We start from the raw sequence: 12,237 nt of genomic DNA on the forward strand, positions 1-12,237 counted from the left end.
TCCGAGGCTCGTCTGAAACACAGAGGCTGCAGTTTGAATACTAATGTGCTGACGCGCTGTGTGTTTGAGTTTAATTCTGACGTTTACACTGACTGAGGAGAGGGTGATTAAACAGAGACATTCCCCACAGGTGGTAAATGATGAACAGATGACCCAGCGGAGACGCAATTTATGATCATGAGTCACTTTCCACCGCAGTCACCTCGTTCTCCTCTCCTCCTCCGTCTCTCCTTCCCGTCCTCTCGTCTAACGAGAGATCTTTGAACCGCTCGGGCAGAAGCATTTTCAAAAAGGGACCTCCGAGCCCTCGCTATTTCATATCTACTTGTCAAAATGAATTCAGCCGCCCAGTGAAGCGCTGCTCCATTATTCAAATTGAATATCATTGCTTCAGAGGCAATGGGCTGTTTATCAGCAGCCTGTCAACTGTTACAACATCTTCCAGGCAGACACCTCGGCCCGAAGGAGATGATAAAAGCTTTCCAGTGTTTGGATAACGCGTCCAATAACTTCTCGTGTAGGTTTTTGTCTTCAGTGAACAAAGAGCTGAAACTACAAAGCTGGAACCTGGGTCTTTTTAACACTGTTGCCTGTGCTGCACCTGATGGGGCGGTGGAACGAGGAGGGAACACAGCACCATGGCCAGTGACAAACTCTGATAAGTTGACGACTTCAACCATTTATGCTTTTGCAAACTATTACATTTTAATAAAAGATCTTGAATCTGTCCCTGATGAAACTTGCTGTAAGAGCTGGCAGCTCTGTGAAGCTGCCACGTGGAGTACGACCCTGCACAGCTGGGCTCTGAGCTACAAGCCAATGTGAGCATTCAATGTGACAATGTGACCATAATGATATCAGCTGATGTAAGGCTGATCACTTTCATCTAAGTTTAGCATGTTCAAATTCATTAACAAGTATCGCACTGAGTAGAGCTCGTGCCTCTGCCACGGCCCGACACTCCCCGTATGAAACCACATTCAAATTCACTGGATCCCAATTTTTATCTGGAGCTGCACCAATTATTTCCATCTAGCTGCACAGATTATTCTCTGAGAAATCAACGGCAATGTGAACACACGCCCCATCTTATCCATATGTTGGATAAGAGTGTGAAAAACCATACCTGTGGTCCGGATCCACACCAGAATTTGATTGTTTCTTCCCTAACCCACACTGCATCCTTCCACCGATTTTTGTGGAAATCCGACCAGTAGTTTTTGCGAAAAGTACAAATTGACAACAAGTGGACAAGGCTGAAAACCTCTGGAGGTAAATACCACATCACTTTTGCAAGTTTTTGATGATAAACCAAAGTTTTGAGGAAATTTTGACCCCGTTGGTGGCGCTAGATCAAGAATTTGAGGCTGGCCAAAGTTACTACAATTCATCCTCAATACGACATATCTGGCTGAACCTGATTTTAATACCATAGATGTCCACCTCATGGTGTGTCCAGGTTTTAGGGTTTGTGATGATGTATTTCAGGAATGGACAAAACCAACTGACTGACTTTACCATCACTAGAACCAGGATGCACCTACGTCTAAGAATAATATAAAAATATGATTTTTGATTTATCTGAAAGAAAATTTTAAATGCAGACTGAAATGTGTGTGTGCTTCAAAGTGCACCCCCTTTCTCTCTCTCTCTCTCTCTCTCATTTACATTCCAGGATGTAATTTAGCGCTAATGACCTCACTTCCTGTCCATTTCCGATGAACAACTAGAGCCCCGGCCCTCCACCTAAACAAGCCTGTTTAATTTAAATATCACAGAACTGACTCAGGATCTGCTTTAAAAAAAAAAAACACAATTAGAATAGGTATGTTGAAAAGTTTTTAAAATCACTATCCTAGCAGTAAATTCTTATTTTTGATGAATTGACAGTTTCTCATGTTTACATAAAATTCAGGAATAGAGGAATAAATAACACGTGTGCCGTGTCGGGGGAGCTGGTTGCAGGTGCAGTTACCTGAGGGCGTGGCTGCCGGCGGCGGGACGGCGATGGGCGTGTCCTCACTCAGCTTCCTCTTTGCTTCCATCACTGGATTCTCAAACTGGGTCTTCTGGTTGATGTGGCTGCACAAGTGAAATCACACCATTAGATGAAGAAAGTGAAAATAGTCAAAGCTGACCTGTTTCTCCTGTTTTTCATTGTCCTACTTCTCATTCTCACACGTTCTACTATTTGTATTCGCTCTCAGTTGACGACTCACAGTCAGAGCTGCCGGCTGATGTTTCTGCTTTTGTGTTTGCCTGTGGTCCTACAGCTCGTCCCCACTGTTCCCTGCCTGTCATGCAAACTTGTGATTTGACTACGAGCGCATCACCAAGCTGGGGAGGCAGCACCTACAGTACATGACTAACCCAAATCTGCCAGTGCCAGAAACACTAACACATACACAGGAATTGAGAGCATGTATCCAACAACCCATCTATCATCTATACCACTTCTCCTCTGAGGGTCGCAGGACGGGCTGGAGCCAATCACAGCTGATTGGCAAGAGGTGACTGACACCTCGGACGGGTCGTCAGCCAACCACAGGGGGCTGACATATCAAGAGCATTTACACCCATGGGAAATTCAGAGCTTCGAATAAACCCCAACCTGCATGTCAAGCTGGAGCACCTGCAGAAAACCCACAGACGGCAGAGGAAGAACATGCAGACACCACATAAACCAGGCCTCAGTGTATGGCCGGGGCGAAATGACGGTTATAAATGTCCCTACCTCGGAGATTAAACATTAAATGGACATGCACAGTTAATCCAAAGAGAATCGGACGAAGGGGATGAGTTGCAATTTATTTCCACGTTGCTCTAATGGGATAAAAATGTTGCTCAGTGAATCGTAAACCTCTGGATCACAAAATTCAATGAGGACAGATGTTAACGTCCATGAGCCCTTTATCATATAACACTACCACAGACGGCCTTCGTCCCTTCCACAGGTTTCTTTAGATAATGAGCCTCGCAGCTTTACTTTTGGGGATTCAACTCAGAACTCAATCTAAAAACAATTAGCGATCCGCAGGTCGGCACCTGTTGTGCGCTGACACATTCCCTGCCACCCAGAGAAATGTCCCTCCGTGGTGATATGGTAATGGGGAGAGGTAGCTCATCTGCGTAATGAGCTTTACCAGTTGTAAACCCCCGTGATGACAGCGCAGTGGGAAGACATAATGCATTGACGCTGCACATTACAAACTGTACGTGTGTGTGTGTGTGTGTGTGTGTGCGTTCAACAAAAAAAAACGACAGCGTGCTCCTGCTGTGCATGACTCATGCACAAATACCCTCCGCAGTCGGTCTGAGGAGATAAACATTCCCCTCACTTTCCTTTCCGCTCTCTCTGATTTACTCGCCGGTCGCTGCCTCACTCTCTCGCTCCCTAATTGCCACACCTCATGTTCTTTTGGGCGGCAGCTGAGGAAATAATGAGACTTTGTGTCACATCGTCGCATTCGCTTCTTTGCTCACAACAAAAAATGTTGCCAGACAAAGAGACGGAGGCGGAGGAGAGGCAGCCTCTCAATGACCCTCTTGCATAAACAGGCGCGTCGATCCCCCCCCCACCCGGCCTGCAGGTCTCCCCCTCTTTGTCCACGGTAATGAGACTAAAATGAAACACTGTGCTCTTGTTTACACTCCTGGTCAGAATGGAATCTCGCCCCGGTTTCCCTCTCAGGGACCCTAAACCCTCATTGTCTGCTGTGCTCACTGTCTCCGCTCTTTCTCATACGCACACGTACACAAAGCTGTAACCCACCACTGTTATCTGTGCTGTGACATAATTGCTTTCTGCAGGACTGTGGGAAAACTACAGTGTGAACAACAGCGTGACGTGCACCCGTCACACGGTCCACACGTCCCTTTGGATTCAACAACAACACGTGGGATGATTCTATGCATCGGGAATTTAGTGATAAAAGTTTAAGTTGCATGAACATGTGGATATAATAACAACACAACAATAAAAAAGACCTGGTATCAACATCGGTCCTGAGTGATCTGTACATTTACTTCACTACTGTACTTTACTTAAGTAGATTTATTTTCATGTATTTTTCACTTTTACTCCACTACATATATCAGCAAATATTTGTACTTCTCAACAGCATTTTACAGCAAGTATTGTGTTACATGCTCACATTTAGTTTTTAAAAATTTAAAGTAATCAATAATAAGAGGGGACCCCGCCTCCTTCTCAGCTGTAATAATGAAGTAGACTGTGGCAGCAGGGAATAGGTTCCACTCTGCAAGTACTTTTACTTTTAATACTTGAAGCATTTTTAAAAGCAAGTACTTATTTACTCTTATTCATGTAGAAAAGTTAATGTGAAACTTAAAATTGTACTATCTTGACATACAGACACACAAACATTGACATCGGACACATATGGAAACTCCGACCTGGGAAAAAGTGACATCATTTGTTCTTCATAAACACAAACGACAGTTGTGATTATTTGCATGTTGAGCTAGGAGGTGAGATCCAATCACACACGGACACAGGAGAAACAATCAGGGTTGAATTTTACCGCCAGTTGTGGACAGACACACTTAAAGGGAGACCATTTGTGATCAGATCTTTCTGGACAGATGTTGATACCAGGTCTGAACGGGGCCTTAGTGAAATCAAACATGCAGACGCAGCGTCAGAGGCTCCACAGGGACGCAGAGTGAAGCCCTGTAACTTCACTCAAGTCACAAAGAGACTAAATGTATTCACATATAAACCATTTCCTCTCCACCCAACACAGTTGACAGATGCAGCGCTTCAGGCTCGGGGGGGAGAAGTTTACTCACTCCACGTAGTAGGTTCCATACTGGGGGTCCTCAATCTTCTCCCAGCCATAGGGCAGCTCTGTGGGGGGGGGGAGAGCAAACGGGGAAAAGGCCGACTCAGATCACTTCAGTTACTGCTGAGACGCTACATGAACAATTGGACACACGCAATGAGGCATGGTGCTTTGCCTGGCAGCTTCACAGCACGACTACCAACACCTGCAGCTGGTCTGCTTTATGTCTTACTATGTGTTTAGGGCTTAACACACAACATGGAGGAGGCAGGGGGAGAGGGAGTAAATGCTGAGTTGTTGTACAAGCTCACTGGAAAATAATACCCTCTCTCTCTGCTATATATATATGTGTGTGTGTATGTGTGTGTCTGTGTCTGTGTGTGTGTGTGTGTGTGTGTGGGCGCAACATCTTGAGTTTGTGCCGCTGTGTGACAAACACACGCGGCGCAGAGGAGATCTTTACGCAAGAGGGGCCATAGAAAATTGCCTTTTGAGACATGCTGCACTGATGAGCTCCCTGCATGTGTACCAGAAGCCATTAGTTGGAGAGAGGGGCCGACTAGAGACCGAAAGGTTTGTGCTGTGTCACCAGCGTGACTGTGACGGCGCCCGCTCGTTTGTTCAATCTCCGTCTGTTAGCCAGAGCCCCCCTTCAGAGAGGGAGGCATGCGGCTCATGCACACACTGCTCTATGCAGCAGGGAGTTGGGATGAAGTGGAAGTGTGTGTGTGTGTGTGTGTGTGTGTGTGTGTGTGTGTGTGTGTGTGTGTGTGTGTGTGTGTGTGTGTCTGTGTGTCTGTGTGTCTGTGTGTGTGTGGGAGCAGAGTACATAAGTGAGAGCGAGGGGTACAGGTGCCCGTGCAAATGTTACTGCTGCAGAACTATCTGCAGTCTCACCTCCTTCCTCGCATTTCTCTGGAGGCTTGGCTCTCTTGGCGAGGCGAGGGTCCAGCCAGGTTGTGGTCTTGCTGTTGTGACTGGAATACAAAGAAGGAGACAGAGCTTGAGGCGCAGTAAAAAAATTAATAAAAATCATCTAAAAATAATTAAGATACTGTGACAATTAGTACTGGGCGACTCTCAGGAGCCACTTTACCCAGGAGCTATTCCACCAACTCCAGCAAACAAACAGAGCTAACAGCTCCCTGGAAACAGGAAAATGTGTCCAACTTCTGCACCTCTGGGATCAAATGTTCTATTAAATACGCTTTTAAAACATTAATGAGATTTAACAAAGAGAGACAGAGACATATAGGGATATTGGGACAGCGTGAACAGGGATTGAAGGAAGGACAATGAGGAGAACATGGACCGGAGAAGGCAAAGAGCGAGCGGCTGCGGAGATCATAAGGGACGAAGTGAGCGAGCGGGTCAGGAGTGGCGAACTCCATTTAGCCGGTGTTTTCTCTCGCTGGCAGTATGAGCTATTGATTTGGTAGCGAGCAGCAGCACCTGGCTCTCTCAGCGCCTCAGCATTGACTGCTTGCCACGCTGACGGGGCCAGGTAAACAACGCAGGCCCTGCTGCTTTTAGCACCGGCCAACAAACCCCACATCAAACACCGGTGAAATAAAAGCGAGGCTTCATCGGGAAAACAACACGAGCGCCTACAGATAGTTTCCATGTCCAGCAGCAGGTTTCATGCAGCACAGAGGCGAGTGATGGATGGTGAGGAGAGAGGACTCGCTCTCAACACGTTTGGCTCGAAAAGACATAAACTGGAGAAAGTACCGAGAGTGGGATTAGCACAGTGCTGATGTAATGGGAGAGTAACAGCAGCAGAAAGGCTACTTACTCTATGAAATAGACCATGCCCGTCTCTGTGTAGGCCATCTCCCAGTTTTTAGGCAAGGGCTCCTGACTTTCATCCTGTGTGTTCCACACACGCATGTCCATGGCGCCCGCCGACTGGTTGTAGCTGGGCACCGACTTCCTCCACTCCACCTTGTCCTTGTGCTCTGGGGCCAGGCATGGAATGAGGGACACGGGCATGGAGAGAGAGAGAGGAAGGGTTTGTGAGTAAGGGTACGGGAGATGGTAGAAGGAGAAGGAGACAGGGGGTGAGAGTGTGGCGCCATTGGAGCTCCTCTGGGCTCCTCGCATCTCTCCCCGCTGCTGCTGCTGCTGCTGCTGCTGCTGCCGCCGCCGCCGCCGCTTGAGCTGCTCGTTCCTCTGTTCACTGGGTGGACGGTTACATCCACAAGAGAGGAAGGGGAAGAGAGAGAGAGAGAGAGAGAGGGAGAGAGAGAGCGAGAGAGAGTACAGAGAGAGGACGGAAGCACAGCAATTGCCATAGGATTTGCATGTCAGCAGCGATGTACTGGGAACTGCCTCCGAGGCAAGGGCAGAGCTGACCAATGCTTCAGCTTCAGCCACGAGCACCACATCACAACTCTATTAGTATCACACGTGTGTATTTGCCTAATATTAATGTGTGTGTGTGTGTGTGTGTGTGTGTGTGTGTGTGTGTGTGTGTGTGTGTGTGCAGGTTTTCATGACCTAGCTTCATCATGGCATTGAACGCTCAGTCTGTTCGGCTGGAGCAACTGAATGGTGGAGATGGAAAGTGACAGCTGTTGACTGGAAGACGTCTATAGCTTTTTGTGCTGAAATTGGGGCCTCTTTTACTTTCATGGGGGGGGGGGGGGATTCATCACCGCATTCAGGCCTCGCAGAGAAATACAAACACGGGTCTGCTGTGAACGTGGGGGGGGGGGGGGCATGCGGGCTTCGCAGTAATGCACGACCATTATTAAACTACCTTCAAGGCGAAGTCATGTGTCTGCGGACCGCTTCCTTTTGTTGCACATCTGTACCGCTTCAGCAATCCAATCCACGCACATGACGACAGAGGTTTAATAAAGTGCGTTTGCGAGGAGACAATTTGTGAAGTGAGGGATTAGGAGCGACATCTGTCCAGCATGGGTGAGTTGTCTTGGCTGAGCTCCGCCCGACCATCATCACATTACAGCCAGCAGAGATTATTTCTCATCTCCGACAATGTTTCTCTCTTCTGCCTTCGGATGCAACTCAAACTGCGTCCGCGCCAATTTTTTATTCCAATATCTGAGCCTCAGTCCCAAGATAAATATGAAGTGATTTATGGTTTCGGTCGGCCTGGACGCTCCAGGTGTCTGGAGGCTTCGTTGGCCTGCATGTTCGGCTCAGATTTACAGTGCGTGACACCGACAGCGTGTAGAAAGTCCTCTGGAAACTCAAATTGTCTTACAGTTGCATTGCTCTGTAAATTTATCAGGTGCTGGTGTCGGTTAAGAAACTTTCTTTAAATTCTTCCTGCATTTATGTTGAATACTTGTTCTGCACAGCCACACGTGATATTTACTCAACACATCCTCAACAATAACAAATTTGCTGATGCAGTTCAATGTGCACGGGACAGTAGCTGTTTTTGGTTCATTTTGTGCTGAGCTGCTCATTTGGCTAATGATCCAGACTCTCCTGCACCCGGCTGGTGGTGTGTGAGCTGGGGTTAGTTAGAGGAGGGGGGGGGGGGGGTGCTCCATCTGGAGCTGCAAAGAGCCAGAAGCTGCTGCGCTGTTCAGTCGACTGGTTTTACGACGGGTGAACGGTGCTGAAAATAAAGTGACGAATATTTCATATGGATTGTTGTTATGTAATATGTTCTCTGACTTCGTATTAGCATTTTATTTTGAAGTGCTTCTTAGTCATGAAGCAGTTTTAAGGACATTGAGGAGTGATTGTGTTTGTCCTGTGAGCCACGTGAGGACATCACAGGATGAATCAAACAAGGACAACGTCTGTCCCTGTAACCGAGGGTTTGCTTCCATTGATCTCGCACTGACTTTGGCTGCATCTCGACTTTGCCGGGGCCGTGATTTAGTGCTGAACTCGCATGCTAATCCTGAGAATGTTTGTTTGGAGAGAAGAATGAAGGAGAGGAGAGAGATCTGGCTGTTTTGCATTTTCACATTAACATAATGAACTGCAGGAACAAATAAATAAATAAATAGATAGATAAATAAATTGAGCACAGAAAATAATGCCTGGTGGTTTAAACTGGAGAAAAGCACGGCTGCATCACGATGAGCCGTGAGAGCTGTGAGATGAAAGAGCGTCTCTCACCAGCCAGGCCATTGACCACAGGAGACCTCTCTTCTTCCTCCTCCTCCTCTGGTGCCGCGCTGTCCTTTCTGTCCATCTTACTGACGGAGGTCGTGCGTTTTCGCTGGACCTCGGTGTCGAACTCCTCGTCGAACAGAACCTGGTCCACCAGGTCCGGCTGCACGGGGCTGGGCTCCGCAGGGGGCTTCGGGGTCCCGTAGAAGTTCCCTGGAACGAAGAGAGGGATAAAACCAACCTGTGAATATGTTTTACTGAACACGTGGAGGAGTTCTGTGACGAAATTCATCACATTATCCCAGCAAATCATAAATAACTTACACTTAAATGACCCTCAATAAGAAAAACTGCAGGACATTTCACTAAGGATTTTTAAGGATTGTTCTACCTATGATTATGGGAATTCAATAAAACACACAAAGTTAGGACACCATATAGGACAGTAAAAGAAGCATAAAACTACAGTGTTGATAACAAATCCAGAAGAGATCATATCACTCCAACTGCAACAGTTGTAAGAATTTCTTTAAAAAGGCACAGGGGAGTCTGGCTGTGAGCTACAAATCAAATCTGGCAGAGCCGAACAGGTTGGAACCAAACGATGCCAGACTTCTACCGTCATAAGTCTCAAGGTTTTGGAACAGTCGTAATGGAAAGTGTTTTTTTTCTCTCCCTCAGCTATTAATTGCGGTTACTGACCCACACAGTTGGGAATCAGACGCCTCCTCCAACACGAGGAGAGGGTCGTGTCGTCTCCCCAGATTTAAACCTGCTGATCAAACCTTTGAGTGAGAGCTTGTGAAGTAACAACAAAGATTTGATCCCTCGCCGGTTTTCCCATCTGCGAGAAATCCTTGTGCCAAATTCATTGTTTTATTTCATTACCTTACAAAAAGGAGGTTATGTTTTCACCCCCATCCATTTGTTTCACGGTTTGTTTGTTTGTAAGCAAGGTGAAGCAAAAACTACTGAACAGATTTCCATGAAACATCCAGAAAAATGGGGCAGATCCAGGATTTTCTTTACCATTCTGCATTTTGATTTTACAAACAATAATGTGAAGATGTTGATGAAAAAAATCAGGCATATTTCGGGGATTGATACAAGTGGGTGCAGTTTGGGGGTAGACCTTTTTCAGATACTATAACAAATCTTGGCGTAAATCGGGACAAGAGGGCGAATCCAGGAATGTTTTATCACTTTCTTCCACATTCCGAGTTAGGGCCGTCGGTGGAGGTTCTAGTTGTTTATCAAATATGCAATTCATACGATTTATGTTATGTGTTTATGTCCGATATGTGTTTCAAATTGTATGTTTCCACACACGTTTCCTTACGACTGAGTAACGCAGCAGTCCCCAACAGGCCTGTGACTACAACATTTATACCGAGGTAGCCGCTCAAGCACTTGATTTCCCCCTTTAAGTCCATCGGTTTGCCTCTGCTGTCATGTCGGCGCCTCAGGCAACAGCCAGCCTCACTCCGCGGAGCGAGTCTTCCCACAACTATAGGAGAGGGGTGACCCACTTTACCACTCGGTGCCTTCTCTCTCCGCGCGGGGAGGATATAAGGAACAGGAGAAAGGATCAAAACTTAAAAGCGCGAGAGGTGGGAGAAGAGTTGGGAAGGTATGGTACAAATATTGATTCAGTGGTTGTGCTGTGTACGTGGGAAACGGCAGCGTGTGTGTGTTTGTGTGCGTGTGTGTGTGTGATTGCAGCGTGGTTGAGACCGAGCTGCGTCTGAGGAGCTGAAAACTGTAACAGTTAAACATCTCAGCAGGGATGAGGGAGCCGACTGGGAGGAAGAGGGGGGAGAAACAAGAAAGGAGGAAGAACCAGAGGCAGCAGAGAGCGAGCGGAAAAAGAGAGAAAACTTTGTGACGATGGAATTGAAACATGAAAAAATCTGGCTTTCTTATTGTTTGAATTATTTAAATGTGTATTGGCACTGATTGGCCTTTAAATCCAAAGTTAGGATGAGAGGAAAGTGGAACTTGTCAACACTACTACATTACCTCATCAAATGTAATTAAAACCCGCTGAAGAACACACACACACATTTAGAGTCACGTCGAAGCATGCATCATAATTACAGGAATCCGTGTTTTAATATCAGCACCTTGTTTAAACCATTAAATCCCCGACTAGGTTTGTAATTAATGGCACGCTCACTGACGGAATGCAAATTGAGGGAGTTCAATTAGAAGCGGTAATTTGCTCCTGAAGATCACACCGACGTGCACGCAGCCTCTGTTGAGTGCACGTGAGCGAGGGGGTGGAGGACAATGGCCGCAATAAAGGAAACGCAGTGAGATGAGGGTTGTAATTACTCTGTAGCCACAATATGAAAAGCAGAACTTCATCCCGCGCAGATATAAAACACACAATCTTAAAAAAAAACGAAAGAACTCAAACAACCAGAGGCTCCTTGTTTTTAAATGAGTTGTGTCTTGGAGGATTCGGGACTTTCTGCTTCACTTCATTAAATGAGCTGCGTTGCTTGAGTCTCATGTGGTTTCCTCGTTTAGTTTCAAGTTATTTTAACAAAAACACAGTTTAATTTAGCGTCTATACTCCGTGGCTACGAGGCTCGGCGCTCCCCGTGTGTCTGCACGATAGTGTCGGGGCTGAATTATCGTTTGTATTCATATTCTAATGTGACGACGAAGAAGTCCCGTCTGTCTTTTGATGTGCATCCTATGTTTTATCATATCAAAGATTTCCAACTGGCCGTACAAATAGGAATTAGGTTTAATTATTCACAAACGGGCTCCATCAAACAGGTGAACATTTGTGATTCTAATAGATGCGAGATGAATAAATAAGTGAATGGGCAACTAAAGAATATCTTTCTTAACACGTGATGGGGCGGCAGAAAATGAAAAGAATAAAGACGGATCACACGGACGCTGGATTTACAGTCTTTTATTTTGAAATGTGGTAATTAGGCCACGTTTTATCAGAAACTGTCAAAGTCAGGATCGGCTGATGCGTCAAACATGATCAAACATTTCATTTGGTCTTTTTCTGCCTACATCATAGAACCTGGAGAGATATTCAACACCTTGGCTGACGCAGTCCTTAATAGTAGATAAAGTGATTTTGAATTCAGTTTGCTGTAAGTACACTCTGCTTTGTGTTAGCTCCTGTGGATCGACTCTGCTGGTTATTATCGAGTTCAGTGTTTAATCACTGTTTTGCGAACATTTTCAATTAATTCTGATAAAGAAGGCAGGTTATTAAGTCAAGGTTAAACTATACAGAACCATAAGCTCTTACTCAAACGTGAGCCTGTGTTAGAAGTTACATCCCCTCTGTTGACTGGATACA

General features: G+C 46.1%; 1 protein-coding gene across 3 annotated transcripts in view; it reads right to left on the reverse strand.

Moving 5' to 3' along the window:
- The window catches only part of magi3a (membrane associated guanylate kinase, WW and PDZ domain containing 3a), a 104,999-nt gene that overhangs the window by 17,654 nt on the left and 75,108 nt on the right, over positions 1–12,237 (reverse strand). For all 3 annotated transcript variants that reach the window (XR_004614352.1, XM_034589890.1, XM_034589891.1), the window contains exons 4-8: positions 8,910–9,116; positions 6,601–6,763; positions 5,703–5,782; positions 4,813–4,870; positions 1,976–2,082 (exon numbers count right to left, since the gene is read on the reverse strand). Coding sequence is in view for 2 of the 3 variants with exons in the window: in XM_034589890.1 (XP_034445781.1) it covers positions 1,976–2,082; positions 4,813–4,870; positions 5,703–5,782; positions 6,601–6,763; positions 8,910–9,116 (615 nt within the window). In the remaining variant the exon portion in view is untranslated. The remainder of the gene's footprint in view (positions 1–1,975; positions 2,083–4,812; positions 4,871–5,702; positions 5,783–6,600; positions 6,764–8,909; positions 9,117–12,237) is intronic.

The sequence above is a fragment of the Hippoglossus hippoglossus genome, chromosome 7 (assembly GCF_009819705.1).
Source record: "Hippoglossus hippoglossus isolate fHipHip1 chromosome 7, fHipHip1.pri, whole genome shotgun sequence".
Classification (NCBI taxonomy): Eukaryota; Metazoa; Chordata; class Actinopteri; order Pleuronectiformes; family Pleuronectidae; genus Hippoglossus; species Hippoglossus hippoglossus.